Source organism: Leptopilina boulardi, unplaced genomic scaffold, assembly GCF_019393585.1.
Source record: "Leptopilina boulardi isolate dan_hultmark-lab unplaced genomic scaffold, ZJU_Lbou_2.1 LbouV2_179, whole genome shotgun sequence".
Classification (NCBI taxonomy): Eukaryota; Metazoa; Arthropoda; class Insecta; order Hymenoptera; family Figitidae; genus Leptopilina; species Leptopilina boulardi.
Window position 1 is genome coordinate 1,664,340 of NW_026137728.1, and position 17,926 is coordinate 1,682,265.

Here is a 17,926-nt window from a genome sequence, read left to right on the forward strand (position 1 = left end):
TACAGGAAATATTTTTGAGACGAAAATTCATAGAATTTTTCCGGCAAGAAAATATTTCTTTTAAAATCGTTTATTTTAAACGTTGTGTACGTCAACAGCATTCGAATTTTCTACTTAATTAAATTTTTATTCTACTGGATGTTTATTTAATCAAATATTTAACAAAATTTTCATTTAAATTTTTAATTTAAATGAATTTTTCGTTTTAACCGAATCACTATTTTTAGTATTTAAAATCTAATTTTTTAATAATTGAACAAATTTTTTATTTAAGTTTTTCTAAAAATATTTTTCTTCAACAAAAACAAACTTTTTTAATAAAAACAAAAAATTTTAATGGAAATATCAATATTTTTTTTAAACCTGGTGTAAAATTTTTTAAAAATAAATTTTGGTATTTATCATTTAATAGTCCTTTTTACCAGGTTGCAATTTTAATAATTTATTTTTACATGATATTGATAAATTTTTAATTTTTTTACGAAATTAAAATTTAATATCATAATATGGGTAATTTTTTTTTTATTTTTCCTCGAGAAAAAAATGTTTTGAAAAATTCATTCTTTTCACAAATCAATCAAATTTTTTTTATGATTTCATGATAAAATATTATTTTCACAGATTTATAGTCTATATGAATAGTTTATCACTATACAAATTGAAATCGATGAGAATTTTTCCCTGATTATTTATAGAATACGTATTTAGAAAAAAAAAAATCATTGAAATATTAAAGAAGATAAGAAAAGGTTTTTTTAATATTTTACTATCAAATTAACGTGACAAATTTTTTTTAATTTCTTTGTATTATTTAATTGGGATTTTAATTGTACGCTGAGAAAAAAAATTGATTCAAAATTACTGTTACTTGACTATTATTATCAAAATAATTGAACCAAATAATTTTTATTTGAATTAAATATGAACTTTATTTGAACCAATAATTTATATTTCAAAAAAATACTATATTTACTTCGTCTCAAGTAATAATTATTTTATAAATATGTATTTATTTGATAATACCGATTATTTGAATTAAATTTTTTTTCAGAGTGTAAAATTTGAATTTTTTTAGTTTCCTATAGATTCAAATTTTTTTTTGTATGAAAATTTATTTAAAAAGAAACAATTTGAATTTATTAGAATTTTTTCATTACATATAAAACTTGATATACAATAACAAAAAAAAAAAAAAATAATAAAATAAAAACGATTTCAAGTTTGATAATTTGAGATATGGTATTTATTATATATATATATATAGAGATGGAAAATGAAATTTTTTTACGATGTCAATATTTTTCTCGCTTTTCTCATGGTCGTAAAAATGTATGTATTGAATTGAAGGAACTATACATTTCAGTTTATTTTCAGATATTCAAGCGGAAGCGCTTAAATCGATCGCAGGAGTGATAAGGTCTCAATTGAGGGACTCATGTTGTAAATTTATAGATATATGTGCCATATACCTATACTTAGAGCGGGTTTTGTAAAAACATCGATATCCGCGAACTTGGATGTTATTGAATGGCAAATTGATGGACCTTACATTAAAATATATATATATATATAAAGCCACTGAAATGCAATTCAGAATATTATATATATATATATTCAAATAGAAATTCAGTAGCAGCGACAACGATGTGAGGGACATTTTGATGGATACGCTAGACATTTATCTAAACAATATTGGTCTGCTCCTTCTTTTCCTTTCAGGTCTCCTATAGCGTCACAAGTTTGTCTGAAATTTAACGAGAAATTGTTTTCAATTTTTAAATTAATTTTCAACTGTATTTTATGTATTCTACTATTTTGAAATATTTTTTTTTTTATTTATAATTTTCTTTATTTTAATTTATTCACACCCAGAGAAAAAATATATTTTCTCTCAGAGCCAAATAAATATTTTTTTTTTGTTTCAAACAAATTTTGTTTGTTTCAAAATAAATTTTATTTAATTTAAAAGAAAAAATTTATTTACGCTAAATAAAATTTTATTTTTTCTAAATTAAATTTTTTATTCGATTCAAATTTATTTTTATTTGTCTAAAATAAATGTAAATAAAATATTTCTCTCCATGTAAGAAAAGGTTTTTTTTTATATAATTACTTTCAGAATTTGTAAATTTTCTTTTTTATTTATTTTAATTTACTTTTATAAATATTTTATAAACCATTATTTGGTTAATAATTTTATTATTTATTAATATGTTTAATAAATAATTTTGTTTTTTATATTTATTTACTTTTTTTATAATTGTTTATATATTTCTATCATGTAATTGAATTTTTTTTTCTTCTAATTTTGTCATTTTTTTTTTCGCAGAAAATAAAAAACTTCAACTTACGGGCAATTGCATATTGTTTCTGGACAATTTGGAGGATATCGTAGACAATTTGTTTGACACCATCCGGACATTCCAGGTATTCTTCTGTATAGATTTGAAGGAACACAAACTTGCGACCTGCGTGATTTTAAAAAGGTATTTTTAAAAAATTATTTTATTATACAATTATTTCTTCAAAACACAAATAATATTTATTTAGCAAAAATTTTTTCAAACCAAATTCACTGGATTTTTTTCCCCCACCCCTTACAAAAGAAAAATTATACAATTTAATATTATTTTTAATGACAAAATTTTCGATATTTTTTTTGTGTTTTAGAATTTTATTGAAATCTTAAACGAAAAAATATTATTTCACTGTCAAAATTTATTTATACACTCGGAATTTTATTTAGGAAAAAATATTTAAAAAAAAATGTACAGAAAAATAAGAAAAACGGAATAATTAAAAAATTTTTGAAAAAAATATTGTAAAGACAACAAAAAATAAAATAAAACAAAATAAAGAACATGGTAAATCGAAATAAACAAAAATAGGAAACTAAAAGACAAAATCGAGGACAAAAATTCAAATTCTTGTTTAATTTTTAATTATAGAAAAAAAAGTCATCTGAATAATATGTAACTTTTCAGTACTGTTAAACTCATTTTAAAGTCAGATTTCTATATTAGAATCATAAAAACTCTATTAGCATAATGAGTTAAATATACGAAAATTCCGGGAAAAATCCGAAGCCAACATGAAGTAAATTTTGTTTAAAAAGCTACAAAAAAAAAAATAGTACAAATTTTTATCGTCTATAATTTAAATAATTATTTATACACTTTAACCATTTTTTAACTGGATTTTAATTTTAAAGTAAAGTTTTTATTAGGGAATAAATTGTTAATAATTAGCGCAAAAAAATAATTAAAGCAAGCAAATTATTATACATTATAGATTTAAAAAAGTTTACTTTCTCGATATTTTTATAAAAAGTAAAAATTAATTTTTTAAATAAAATGAAAACTCCGAGTTAATATTTTTCAATATTGATTAATTTTCATTTTATTTAAAAAAAAAATTTACCGATAAATTCAAATTTAATTTATTTTTATTTCAAAACTCATACGTTTTTATTTAGGAAACCCTTTCGTAACTCTATTTTATAAAAATTAATTTTATAAATTCTAAAAAAAAATATTTTATTTATAATTATTATAGAACTTCAGTTTATAAAAATTTAAACTTCCTTCAAATTTTTGAAAATTAAAAAATACAAAAATAGTTTCTATTTTTTTTTTGTTTCTGTTTTGAGTGTAAAATAAAATTTGGTTAAAATTAATTAATGAATTTATTTTTTTTGTGATTTAGTGGTAAATAAAAATCTGTGAATCTTGAAACAGATTTAAAACGTTTTGGAGTATAATATTCTTATATGCATTAAGTGCTAAAACAGTACCTGATAATTAAAGGGAAAATGTTATTCGGAGAATCGTATTCCCTGTAGTAGAGAAGGAATGGATTGTCCTCTTCAACAAATAATGGAGGTACTCCACCAGTGCTTGTAATTATACTAACGTCTGCACAATTTCTAAAAGTTTCGGGTCTACCACATCCAACAGCTTCTGTGCCATTATCACAAGTTCCCCACATGTTCCCTATTATCAATGAAAAGAGAGAAAGAGAGCTTTCAAAATACTTAAATTTTATCGCCACAGAAAAGAAGAAAGAAATTGAAATCAATTTTTTTTAATAAAAATAAAACGAAAGTAAATTACAAAAAAATATATATATATTAATTTTTAATAAATGGATATTAATTAAGGTATTAGTTTATAAATTAAAATAAAATATTTTTATTTTCACCAAAAAATTGTTTTTAAAATTAATTATTTCTTGCAAATGAAAAACAAATAAATTTATTTATGTTATAATTTATAAAAAAAAATTTGTATGTGTAAAAAAAATTATTTTTTAAAAAAACAATTTTTTTTTATTACTCTCTAGATATAATTTTTCCATTTAAACTCGTTAAATTTTATTTTCCCTTTTCAGAGCATCAATTAGTATGATTTTTAGTGAAATTTATAAAAATTTTCAACGTCAATTATGTGCAATTTGCGAAAGAATTTCTTTTTTTTTTTTTTTTTTTTTTTTAAATTTGACGAAATTTAATTTCAGAAATATTCGTGTATTACCTGTGTAATAATTCCATTGTATAACACATTGAGTGCAAGTAATGAAAGGCGGTAAGTCCACTTTGTATCGAAAAATTGCCTTTTTTTCCGTATCAGGAGGAATTTCGAATCGGACATCATTTGTACCAGAAACAAAGAGAGGATACCTGTAGGAGAAAAAAAAAATTGTATTTCTATCATTTCATTTGTCAATAATATTTTTAATGAATTTTAATTAATAATAAATTAATTATTCATTGATACACCAAGAGAAAAGATATATTTATATTGTCTCAGAGTCAAATAAATTTTATCAAAAATTTTGTTTCTTAAATTAAAAAATTTTTTAAATTAATTACTACTTGATAATTACATTATTTAAACTTATTAATTTAGTGCAATTAAATAATTAAACAAAAATTAAATAATTTTAATTTATTGAGTTATTTAATTAATTAATTAATTAATTAATTATTTATTTGTCTAGGATTGAAAGAATTTTACCTATCGAAACATTCTTGAGATGCTTCTTTACGAGGATTGTTATTGGGGCAAAGATGTAATTCAAAATGTCCTTGATGATTGGATGTGAGTTCTATTTCTACATCGATTTCCTGATAAGTAGAATTTCTTTTAATTAATGGTAAAAATAATAAAAAAATTTTTTAAATTATTTTTTAGTAAATGACAAAAAAAGACATTTTTTTTATTGGAAAAAATGGATTTTATTTATTTATTTTACAAAATAATTTTAATTTTCGTTAAAATTGACAATTTCAATAAAAATTTGTTTCAAAATATTTCAAAACAAAAATACTTTTATCGAAATTATTAAATTTCATTGCATATACAAATCGTTAAATTATAACGAAATCAAATAAAATGAAACAACAAATATTTAGAAAATTAAAAATATTATTATTATTATTATTACTATAATTATTAATATTATTCATTATTATTATTATTTTTATTATTATTAGGTACTAAATTTAATAAGTTTATAATTTATAAACATAATTTTAAATGAAAAAGAAAAAAAAATAAAAAGAATTGAATTTTTTTCAGATTTACCTCGCCAACAGTGTAATGTCTGACAATTGTCCCTTTTGCATAATCGCCACCAGCTTCGTGAGGTTTCGGATCAGGCAAATGATAAGCATCACCACAAATCCCGCATTCTCCTTTATTCTGCACCCATTGCACTATATGCCAGATAATTGAAACATACATCAAGGTAAATTTTCATCTTTTACTGCTACGGCCTCAAAAAATCCCCAGTCGTGCGAGCTTTAATTAACAAATTGCTTTACAGTTTAATTTTTCAAAAAAAAAAATGAAATGAAAAAAAAAATATATTTTTTCCTATTTTAATATTTTTAATTTTACTTTTTTCCCTTTTTTTTTACTCTTAATTTTTTTCATTCTTTCACTACAATATTAATTTAATTATATCTCTTTATTTTAAAATTATTTTCTTCCAAAATTTATTTCAAAAAATGTCTTTGCTGTTTTTTACGAATGTGTATTTTTTTTTTAGATTTTATTAATAAAAGAAGAAAAGTATATTCAAATATATTTATTATTATTTTTAAAAAAATCAATTATACTAATTTAATTTATTTTTTATTTCAATTTAATTAATTGTAGTTAAAGAGGAAAATAAAGAGTAAAAAAGAAAATTACAAATATTAAATAGAAAAATATAATTTTTTTTCCTTTGAATAATAATAATAAATTTTTTTTTTCTTAATAAAATCTAAAAAAGCACATATTAAAAAAAACAAAGAAATTTTTTAAATAAATAGAAGAAAATATATTTCTCTCTTTTTTATTTATATTATATATTTTTGTTTATATTATTTTTATTATATTTTTTCTTTTAAATTTATTTACAAAATTTCTCGTAATATTTTTGTGTTTCTAATATGCGCGCTTTTTTTTAGATTTTATAAAAAAAAAAGTAAAAAAAATATACTTTTTCCTCCCCCCAATAAATTATATTTCATTGAAAGAAAAAGATTTATTCGTTACTTGCAAGATGGGATCGTAAATTAAAACAATAACTGTCAAAAAAGAAAAGCTGTAAAGTAATGAAAGAATGTAACTATTGACTTTTATGAGGCACCCTTAAAACATTGTTTATGTCTTTTTTTTTCTCTCTCTCTCTCTCTCTCTCTTCTTTTCATTAATATTACAATTTTCGATTGCCCAATATTATGAACATACAGACAACAATTTTTGCAAACATTGCGATAATTGGTCAATTTATTTGTCTTGTAATGTATAAATATATATGTGTGTGTGTTACTCTTGTGAATTATTATGTTAGTGAAAGGTTTCCCAAAAAAGACGAACCTGCATACCCGCCGCAGAAAAGTTCATTGTCGTTGTAATTGACGGGATTTGGAAAGCCAAATCGCCACATACTATTGCGAGCCGGTGGATCCATCAGTCTTCCATGGCCAGACACGCGAGCCTCCTTCAGCACCTTGGCGAAAAATACTTTTTAAGTTTAAAGGAAAGAAAAAAAAAAAAGGTGCACATACTTCTTTATTTTACCTGCAAGTGTGTGACTTATTTTCAGGAATAAAGGATAAAAAAAAAAAATTCACAAAAGTGGGGGAATTGTAATCGGAGCAGCGAAAGGGACTGGTTAAAATACTTTCAATATATATATACATATGCGAATTCGTATAATCTTGAGGGTCACGTAAAAGCGTGATTTGTAAATTGAGATTTTACTTTCTTCAAATGTCCCTCTCTTTTCTTTTTCTCATTGGAAAATTTGAACAACTCACCTGAATAAGAAAGCACATTGTCAAAAGGTAGATGTCCCAAATTTTATGCCGTGTTATCATAATTCTGCAAACAATAAAAATAAGAAACAATTATTTCTAATAGTAGGACAAAAAAAATTGCATAAAATTTTTCTTTTTTTCAATCAAAATAATATTTCATTAAATATTTTGGAAAATTTACATTTATTATTTTGAAAAATTAATTAAATTACTCGAAAATTTACACAAACTAATTAGAAAATATTTAATTAACTATATTAAAAAAATATTTCATTACCTGTAAAATATATTTTTTATTAAAATTTTATCAAATAATTAAATATTGAGAAATTAATTGTTAGAAAATTTTACACTAATTATTAGAAAATATATTTAATTAACTATAAAAAAAAAATATTTTACTAACTAATAAAAAATATTTCACTCTGTAGAAATTTTGAAAAGAGACTTTAGAAACGAACCACGATTTTATTAATTAATTACTTTTAAAAAAAATTGATTCTAATTTCGATATTATTTGAATATTATAATATTTGTAAATTAAAATTTCGAAATTATGCAAAATTCACGAAAATTGAAATAGTTTAATTAGTTTTATGATAAAGTTTTATAAAGTCGGGGGATTAGTTTTAGTTTCGTTTTGGAAGTTGATTAAAATGACTTTTATAAAATTACGACAGTGAATTTAAAAATTCGATGAGTGGAAAATTTTTTCAATTTTTTTTTTAAATTACGCTCTCTATTTTGAAAAAAAAAATTGTGAAAATTATTTTTCAGCATTTTAAAATATTTTTTTTTTTTTTGAAACACAAATTTTTTTTCTAATATTCTGTAGGGTAACAAAAATTAGAATTTTTTAGAATTAAAAAATTATGAAATCTACTTTTTTTTTATAATTTTTTCTTTTTTTCGGTGTTTTTTTTTTTTTTAATTAAAATAGGCCAAAAATTTTATAAAATTTCCAAAATCATTTTTTAATTTTCCTCTTTGATCAAATTTTGTTTCTTAAATTTACAGGGTGTCTAACGGTCAGGGAAGTCAGGGAAAACTCAGGGAATTTCAGAAAATTTCATTCAAAGTCAGGGAAATTTCTGTAAATTTCTACAAAAATTAAAATTTTTTGTGAATTTAAAAATTTTTTAATCTAAAAATATTTTAATGGTTTTTATTACCATTTGTTACTAACATTAGAAATTAATTTATTGTTAAATATGTCAATAATCATATTTTTGTCCAAAGAAAGCAGAAATAAAGTTATTAAAAAGTCAGGGACAAATCAAAAAATGTCAGGGAGGAGTCAGGGAATTTTTTTCTCAATCCTTGTTAGACACCCTGATTTATTTTAATAGGAAAAGAAATATATCTTTTTCCTTTGAACATTTTTTTTTGTTTTCAAAATAATGGGAGAAGTGATAGGAAAAAGGAAAATTAAATTAATTAAAGAACGAATTAACGAAATTTCAAAATTTTAAGTGAAAAACTAAAAAAAAATATATATATATAATAAAAAAAAAAAAAAAAAAGAAAATGAATCTGCAATATGTATACATGAATTAATTTACATAATTGAAGTTTCGTTAGAGGAAGTTTCTCGAAGCACATGCAGTGTGTTTACTTTCGATCATTGGATTTAAAAAAGTTGTTGGCAAATTGGACATTTATGTACAGAAACATCAGGCGAATCGATGTAATAAAGATAATAAGAACCACAGCAGGAACATAAGTGTAAGGATTATAACATTCCGGTTTTTAATACCATATCTCTCCCTGAAACTGGTTCACTTTAAAAACACGCTGTCTGAGTCTGTGCATTAACAAAAAAAAAAAAAAAAAAAAGTAGAATAAAGAGAACTTTAACCTTTTAATATAATTTGAAACGTGTGTCTGTGTGTCTGTGTGTTAATTAAATCAAAAATTATATTCTGACAATAATTTTCATTATTAATTTAACTAAAATTTTAATTTACATTCGATTATTAATATAATAAATATATTTATAATAATTTGGCAAAAATTTTAATTTTCACTCGATTTTTAATAAAATAATTATTTACAATATTTGGATAAAAATAAATAAATAATTCAAAACTTATATAGTAAATAATAATAATTTAATAAGTTCTGTTTTCTTATATTGACATGAGTTCGAAATAACTTTTTTTTTATTACACACTGAAAAAAAAAATTCATTAGAAATTATATATAAATTAAAAATTACAAATAATTTAATACAAATAATCGATTACTTGATTAGTATCAAATAAATATTTACTTGAATAAAATAATTTTTATTTGAATTAAATAATCATCAATTATAATCAATTATTGAATCAATAATTTCTCTATTTCAAACAAATACTATTTACTTTGTCTCAAATAATAATTATTTTATAAATATATTTATTTGATAATACCGATTATTTGAATTGAATTTTTTTTCATTGTATACATGTTCAAATAAAAATTGATCCTATCTGAGAAAATTAATTATTTTCGTACTTGTGGAACAAAATTAAAAATTTACTTTTAAAAAGTTTTTTTGACTTAAAGTTCCAAAAAGTCATGTATCCATAAATTATTAAAACTATTTGAAGATATTCAAAAGACTTTAAGAGTCAATGAACTTATTCCATCTCAACACATCTTGTCTTACATTTTTAAATATTTTACTCTCATTGCTATTGAAAAAAAAAATAATACTTTGAATCTCTCTTTAAAAACATTTTTTCTTTCTTTTGTCTCTCAACTCGAATGTTTGCAATTGAAATTTAATTTTCTTCAAATTATGATTTCAATGCAGAAATTTTTTTTTACAATTTTAATTTGGTTATATTTTTTTCAAATAAATTAAAACAAAAATTAATAAAATATATATTAAGTACTTATTTAATTTTAAACAATAAATTTTAAACAAATTTTAAATAATAAATATCGAATTAAATAAATTTAAATAATAAACTTTTATTATTTACTTATATTATAAGTTTTGATTTATTTATTTTTATCCAAATTATTCTAAATATATTTTTATTATATATTAAAAAATAAAAATCAAATGAAATTTAAAAGTTTAGTGAAATTATAAAAAAAAAAAAATTAAATTGTATTAATTTTTGAGAAATAACTGTAAGCACTATTTTAATTCCAAATTCCTCGGAAGAATTTTCCCAAATAAAATTCTGACGTCGAATAAAGAAACCAATATTTTAAAAATCAGACCCGAATAATTATTTTCTTCTTTTTCTACTTTTTTTTTCTTTTTTTTTAACAGAATTTGCCTTTTAGAAGCGGGGAAAAAGTTGTCGAATCCATTAAAGAGGTTCTTCTTGTTTTAAAAAAGGAATGAAAAAAAAAAATAAAATAAAGTAAACCGATGACAGTTATGCGGAACACGAATGATCCATTAGATGATTAAGGACATTGTAAAAAGGTAAACGACACACGTGTCTTTGTTTGTAAAGATCCGCGTCTATTTAATATGTATAATGATTTTATATGCTCCTTATCGACACGTTCACCCTCTCTCTCATGCATAATACAATAATTCCGTGGCTTATTAGAATCTGTGTAACATAATATATAAGTGAATTGCGGGTGAGTGCCCTTGGCGTTGTTTTATTTCAAGGTTTCGATGCCAAGTGTATTTTAAATCTTGCGTAACAAATTATGTATTATATATATACATATACATATCTAAATGAATTTCTCACAACAATTGAATTAAATTTATCTTGAAAATTATTTTACATCATTTTAAATGGGATGCAAAAAATGATTTTCGTTTATTTGACTCACAATGTAATATTGAATTCTATATATGGATTTTTTTTTTTTTTTTTTAATAAGGGTGTGGAAGATTTTATCGATTTCATTTTAGGTTTGGAAGAATTAAATGAAAATTTTATTTAAAAAAAAGAACACTCTCATTCCAAAAGAAGTTACTTCAATAAAAAAATTATGTTCCATTTTTTAAAACATAATTTTTTGATATTTTCAAGAGGTGTAAACAATTTTCTGATTGTTTTTTTTTTAATAATAATAAGATAGAATATTCTAGTAATTTTTTTTTCTGTGAGCGAATACATTATTTTTAAATTCAATTAATTTTTGAATTTCGAAAGTAATTAAATTAAAAGTTTGTATTTACAAAGTAATTAAATTACAAAAATTTGTATTTCCAAAGTAATTAAATAAAAAATATTGAATTTAAAATTATTTTTAAAAATTATTATTATTATTATTAATTTTTTTTTTAATTAATTACTTTGATAATACAAAATTTTCTAATTTAATTACTTTGGAAATTCAAAAATTTGAAGCTTAGTAATTTCCAACGTTTATTAATTATTAATTATTAATTATTAATTATTTTGGAAATTTAAATATTTTCCCGTTTCAATTTTACATTTTAATGTGCCAACAAAATTTAGAAAAAATAATATTTAAAAAAGCAAAGAAAGTTTCAATATTTTAATTTTAGAAATTAATAATTTCTTCTCCATAATTATTTCATTTTTTTTTTTTTGTTTCAGTTGCTGTTGTGACGATGAAATCAAATAGAAATAAATTGTCTCTAAATATTTCACGAATATTTTTTGGATTTAGATGATTTTTCCAAATGTGCGTATATCGTGGAGACAAAAAAAAATTGGTCGAATAAGAAGAACGAAAATTTGAAAAATAAACGATTATTATTTATAAATTTTAATGTTAATTCCATCGAAACTGAAGGTTGTTAGCCATGAAGAAAGCCAAGTGACAATCTGATTTGGATTCGCGAACGACCTTGAGAAAAAAGAAGAAAAAAAAAGTGATTGACTCTTGTATATATAGAAAAAAGAAACGCACCAGGATTAAATAGATGCATAAATTTCAATTTTGAAAACAAAAAAAAAAACAGGATCATTGAAAAAAAAAATTACCACTTACAAAATATATCGAAGATAATTTTAGAAATATTTCCTGTATATATTTTTTTTTAAATTATATAGGTCTCAGTATATTTATACAGGATATATATGTTGAAAGCGAAATCAATGAAGTGATGACAGAAGGAGTCACGCGTAGGAAATTAAAATTTATTTCAGTGAGATGTTTTTTTTTCTTTTAATCCACTAAAAGCAATCAGCAAAAATGGATTATTATTTTGCAAAATATTAATGTTTTTTTTTTTGGGGAAAAAAATTACAAAATACAGGTGAGAAATTTTGGATTTTTTCTTTTTTCAAAAATAAAGATCGATACATTAACAATGAATAGAATATACATTGTACAATGTCAAGATTTATTTTACGTTTTCTTGGCATAAAAAGGATTTTGCAAACACGACACGTTCAAGTTCACTTAGTCGCGATTGCTTTTATCAAGATCTTTTGCTACTTGACTAAAAAATTTTCAATATAAAATATCGTCTATAATGTGTAACAAAATTTGAAATCACACGAATTTGTCGAAAAATTGTTCGGTACAAAAATTATTTTCCCAAAAAATTTTAATTAATAGGTAGTCACTTGTTTTTTTGGGGAGGAAAATGATTTTTATAGCGAATCAATTTTTGTTAGAAAAAAATAACAACTGGATATTTTAAATTTTAATTTCGGTGTCAAAACAATTTAATAGTACTGAATTGTTTTATAAGTAAATTATTATTAAATAATTAATAAATATACTAATAAATAATAATTAAAAATTAATAATAAATAATAACTATTGTTACTAATAATAATTTAATTATTAATAATTACTTTTTATTTACTATTTTTTACTTTTTACTATTTAATTTTTTATAATTTTTTAGATAAATTGAATTATTAAAAAAAAAAAAAAAAAACTTTTACGTAGTTTCAATTAATTGCAAATATTTACGATTTTACGATTAATTATGAATCATAATTAACCAAAAAATCGTAAATAATTGCCATGGGTCAGGGAAATCATGTAAAATTCAGGGAATGTTATAAAATGTACTGGAAAAATATCAAATTTCTAAAAAATGTTGCTAAAATTATAATTTTTTTAATTTTCATTTCAAATTTTTGCTTCTAAAAATTATTGTCTTAATTTTTTATAATTGAAAACCTCTTGAAATATTTTCATTAGGGTAAGGGAAAAATTTTTTATTTTTACTGAAAATCAGAGAAAAACAAAATAAAATTTTTGTACCAACCTTAATGATTATTATATTAGAGAAAATGAAACAAATTTTAATAATAATTTAATTGAATTGAAAAAAACAAAAATAAATAAAAATTATTGAAATCAATAAAATTCGAAAAATTGAATTCATTACCAAATTTGAACAATTGAATTAGTATTTGATAAAAAAAATTTATAATTTATTATTTTTTTTTTGTATATAATTTCATTTTTGATTTGGAAACAATTTGTTCCAAAAAAGGAGAGCATTTATTCAAATTAAAGGGTAATAAAAGTATTAAAGTACCTTTGATATATAAATGTAAAAATAAATTTTACTTTTATCGGCAAGAAAATTTGGATAAATATAAATTTTTCTTTTTTTTTTTTTTTTCTCTTAAAGTAGTTTTATTATTATGAACTCATATACAACTCGCAATATCCGGTTAGCCTCGGATAATAAAAATGGTCTCAGAATCGCTTGATTTTTTACAACATATATATTTGAATATAAAATAAAAAAAAAAAAAACATTGACAATTGTTATCAAAATAGACGAAAATGTACTGAAATTAAAATTTATTTATTTTTTTTACTATAATCTGATAATTTGATTCTTTTTCTGTTCGTATAGCAAAAATTCTATAAATATTAACGAAAGGACAAAGAGAAAAGGGTAATTTTCAGCTACTATACAAAATGGTCCACTCGATCAAGGACCTTAGAAAGGATTTCTTTTTTTGTTAGCATCATTTTTTGTACATATTCTAAAAAAAAAACAAGAAAAAAAATGGTAGTGGTTGGTGTAAGCAATCGGGATAAAAAGAGAGCTGAAACGACAAAACTGCATCGAGCACATGCCAAACGGACGAGTCATAAGTATGGTTTAACTTTAACTATCATCTTGACATTCGTGACACAGGAGCAGTTAATATACCTTCATAAATATTTCTTAAGCCCAAATCATTTGCATCAACAGAATATTGACGGGGTGGTTGTCGAACAAAAAAAAAACATTTTTTTTTTTTTTTCATTATAGTTTCACTTGAAAAAGAAACAAAAAAGTTGAATTTTTTTAATTCTTTATGAGTTGAAAAAAAAAATTAATTATTCTAAAATATTTATTATTAATAAATTTTTAATTAATATTAATATTTGTTAAGAACTCTGCAAAATTATTCACAAATTCAGTTATTTTGTAAATTAATTATTATGAAATACAATTATTTTTTTTAAATTCAATAAATTTAAATATTAGAAATTTTTTTTTTTTTTAATTTAACTCTTTGGAAAATTTAATTTATTCTCGTATTTAATTAATTTGTGAATTGAATTTTAATAAGTTGGAAATTTTTCGCGACAAACTGAAAAAATAATAATATAAAATTAACAATCGAAATAAACAATTGAATTCAAAAAAATAGAATTTTTAAAACAATTGAAATTAAAGTATAATAATTGAACTGAAAAATAATTGAATTTAAAAATAATTGTATTCTCTATAATGGAATTTAAAAATAATTATATCCTCTATAATAATTGAATTTAAAAAAAAAAATGGATGAAAAAATTGATTCTATTGAAAATAAATTAAATTTCCTCCCCTGAGAAATTAAATTAATAAATCACCATTTAATGAATGTTTTCATCCTGAGAATAAAATTTTACCTCTTCAAATATATTTATTTTCTTATGATTCATTCTGGTATTTTTAAATTGTCTATTCAAATTTATTTCGCAATAAATAAAAAGAAAAGGGATTTGTCACTTAAAATATTCCTTTCTTTTTTCACTTTAAATTTTTTGAATAGTATCTCTGACATTAACGCCTCTAAAAAAGGAAACTTGAAACAAAAGCGGTTTGAATTTCAGAAAATATGATTTCCATATTGACAAACTATATTTTGATGAATAACAATTTTTTTTGAGAAAATACCTTTTTTCTCTAAATTAAACTTGTAAAATAATAATCGAAACTAAAGAAACCGAATTAATAGATGGTTCACCAACCTTTATGGATAGTAAATTATATGTTAATTTTTTAATATATTTTTATAAATTATTTTTTAATATATAATTTATAATGAAATTAGAAAAAAAAATTAATTATTTAAAAGAAATTAATATTATTAAACAATTAATAAAGTTAGTAGTCATTAAAAATTTTGAAGAAATTTACAATACTATTAAGTAATTTTTTCCCATTAATTTGATAAAAAATTTAGAGAAACTGCTAATTGTCAAATCTCTTTTTTATGATAATTGTTATCATTTTTATAGAGAATTAAACACAATTTATGGATCATTTTTGTAATTTAAAAATAAATCCTGTAAATGTCAGAGTAACTAAAAAAAAAGAAATTAGTGTTGACACTTGGTATTCTTAATAAAATTTGCATATATTTCTATTTTAATTAACTCCGAAATATATAGCATAATTTAGCAAAATTTTTAGATAACACAAGGAAGTACCAAAGACACATTGAGCGGGAGATTGTCATCATTTTTGAATTTCTAATGAAATTCAAAAATTCAATTACAAAATCCAATTCAAAATTTAATATAATTATCATTTTTTTTATTTCGTTAAAATAAAATATAAATGCTTCACGGACAATTTAATTAATTTACATCACTGCAAATTATAACAATAGTGTAATTTAATTACATTTGGTATAATTAATTGGATTTTTTTTTCCACTGCAATAATGTTTTTAATTAATTAAAATTTTTCATTTCCCTCAAAACATTTCAAATTAAAGTACAAAAAAAATACTTTTAACAATTTGATTATTTTTTTTAAATAAATATTATTTGAAATAATTTTCCTCGCATATAAAAAAAAATTCAAAAAATGCATATTATACTATTATTATAATAATAATTATTTAAATTTACTATTTTTATTTTTCTCTAATTATTTAAAATAGATTTCAATGATAAAATTTTGTTTTTCGTTAAAGAATTTTTAACAGAAAATTTTATTTATAAATTGTAAATAAATTAATTAAAAATATTGTTCTTTTTTCTATTTCTATTTTTTTTTTAATAAAGGATAATTTTTTTTCTTTGTTATTATTATAGATATTTTTTGTAGTTTGCAAAAAAAAAAAATCAACTTAACGGTAATATAACAGGAGTTACTTACGAATTGAAACGTGATTAGTTTGACAATTAAAAAAAAAAAAATAAATAAATTTTGATTAAAGTAAGTGGAGAGATGGTAACGTTGTCTCGATGATTTCACGACTGCAATGATTGATTCTCGAAAAAAAAAATTTATTCTTTAAGTACGAGTGCCGAATATCGACATTTGAATAGTCGTGAGTGGAAGTTCGCGAAGCACTGAAGCACTCAATTCTTTTAAATCCAAGGTGTGGGTCCCCTCCGATAAGGCCCATCGGGTGTTGTCCATAAACACGCACGAAGAGAAGGGTTCATAAAAAAAAAAAAAAAAGAGGGAAGAAAAAAAATATTTTGTCTCCAAAGAAAAATTATTTGAAAAAAATTATTTTATATACTTTTAATTTACTATTTTTTATTTTAAAGTAAATATTCATCTATCCTTGAATTTACAGAAATAAAAGATAAATATTTTTAAAAAATTGTGAAAAATTATTATTCATTATTATTTTATTAAAAACCTTTTCAAAATTTTTAAATTACGATTTTTTTCCTAACCTAAAATAAAAATGTCAATATTTTCCTAAATTTTTCTTTATTAAGCAATTTTCTTTATTTACTTAAAAAAAAAGCGCAAAACAAATTTATCAAACTAATAAATAATCACTTTTATTTGCAAGCAAAATAATATTATTCTTCAATATTGTTAATAAAAAATAAAATATTTTCCATCCAAATATATATAGACAGAGATATTTTAATATTATATGCAAATATTAAAAAATAAAAACAAATATTTGTTGTAAATTCAGAATTATTTAAAGTTAATCTATTTTTTTAAATCCCCCTGTAAATAATATACAGTATTTTTTAATTTAAAAAACTCACATTGACAATTTTGTTTGTTTTTGTGTTTTCAAGACTATAAAATTTACCGCATTCTATACTTATCTGCCATTGGACAATTTATCAGTACCGTACCCATTAAATATCGACCCTGTGATTAGTATAGAAAAAAATTTTTTACAATCACTCATAATTTTTTTTTCTCATTCAACCACAATTATACTCAACGTAAATAGAAATCAAATTAATAATTGTTTTTAGACAAAACTAATTTTTAAAATAATAAAGAATTTCTTTCTACGCAATTAAATATTTATCACGTGTAAATAAACCACCTCTTCCCATTAGCTTGTGATTTTTTTTCATCAACCAATTAAAATATGCTAAATTCTGTGGCGTCTTCCAAAATTATGTCTGCTAGATCCGGTTTAATCACGCGGTAAAATTTAAATCTCTAAAAACACTTTTCAGAAAACTATATAATATATTGTGACAAGTTACAAAATTTTT

At 21.0% G+C, this 17,926-nt stretch overlaps 2 protein-coding genes across 3 annotated transcripts in view; one reads left to right on the plus strand and one right to left on the minus strand.

The window, feature by feature from the left end:
• LOC127277749 (uncharacterized) overlaps window positions 1-12,914 on the plus strand; it is a 137,387-nt gene extending 124,473 nt beyond the window's left edge. Inside the window, exon 15 of one of the 2 annotated variants that reach the window (XM_051299102.1) lies at window positions 11,845-12,914. In XM_051299102.1, the coding sequence (XP_051155059.1) occupies window positions 11,845-11,872 (28 nt within the window). In that variant the 3' untranslated portion in view covers window positions 11,873-12,914. Of the gene's footprint in view, window positions 1-1,374; window positions 1,465-11,844 lie in introns of those variants that run through there. The other variant, XM_051299103.1, reaches the window with a different exon arrangement.
• On the minus strand, window positions 1,214-16,805 carry LOC127277758 (uncharacterized). The gene is made up of 9 exons (XM_051299116.1): window positions 16,596-16,805; window positions 7,313-7,376; window positions 6,870-7,002; window positions 5,586-5,716; window positions 5,016-5,125; window positions 4,533-4,678; window positions 3,794-3,992; window positions 2,352-2,468; window positions 1,214-1,744 (listed from the first exon to the last, which is right to left on the minus strand). The coding sequence occupies exons 2-9, from the start codon at window positions 7,370-7,372 to the stop codon at window positions 1,627-1,629; spliced, it is 1,014 nt and encodes a 337-aa protein (XP_051155073.1). The 5' UTR covers window positions 7,373-7,376; window positions 16,596-16,805; the 3' UTR covers window positions 1,214-1,626.
• Between the last annotated feature and the right edge of the window lie 1,121 nt (window positions 16,806-17,926).

Coding starts and splice junctions, on each gene's coding strand:
- LOC127277758 (XM_051299116.1), bottom strand. CDS start 7,372: ATGATAACACGGCATAAAATTTGGGACATCTACCTTTTGACAATGTGC. Junction 7,003..7,312: donor CAATGTGCTTTCTTATTCAG/GTGAGTTGTTCA, acceptor TTTTTCGCCAAG/GTGCTGAAGGAGGCTCGCGT. Junction 2,469..3,793: donor ATTTTCCCTTTAATTATCAG/GTACTGTTTTAG, acceptor AAAATCACGCAG/GTCGCAAGTTTGTGTTCCTT.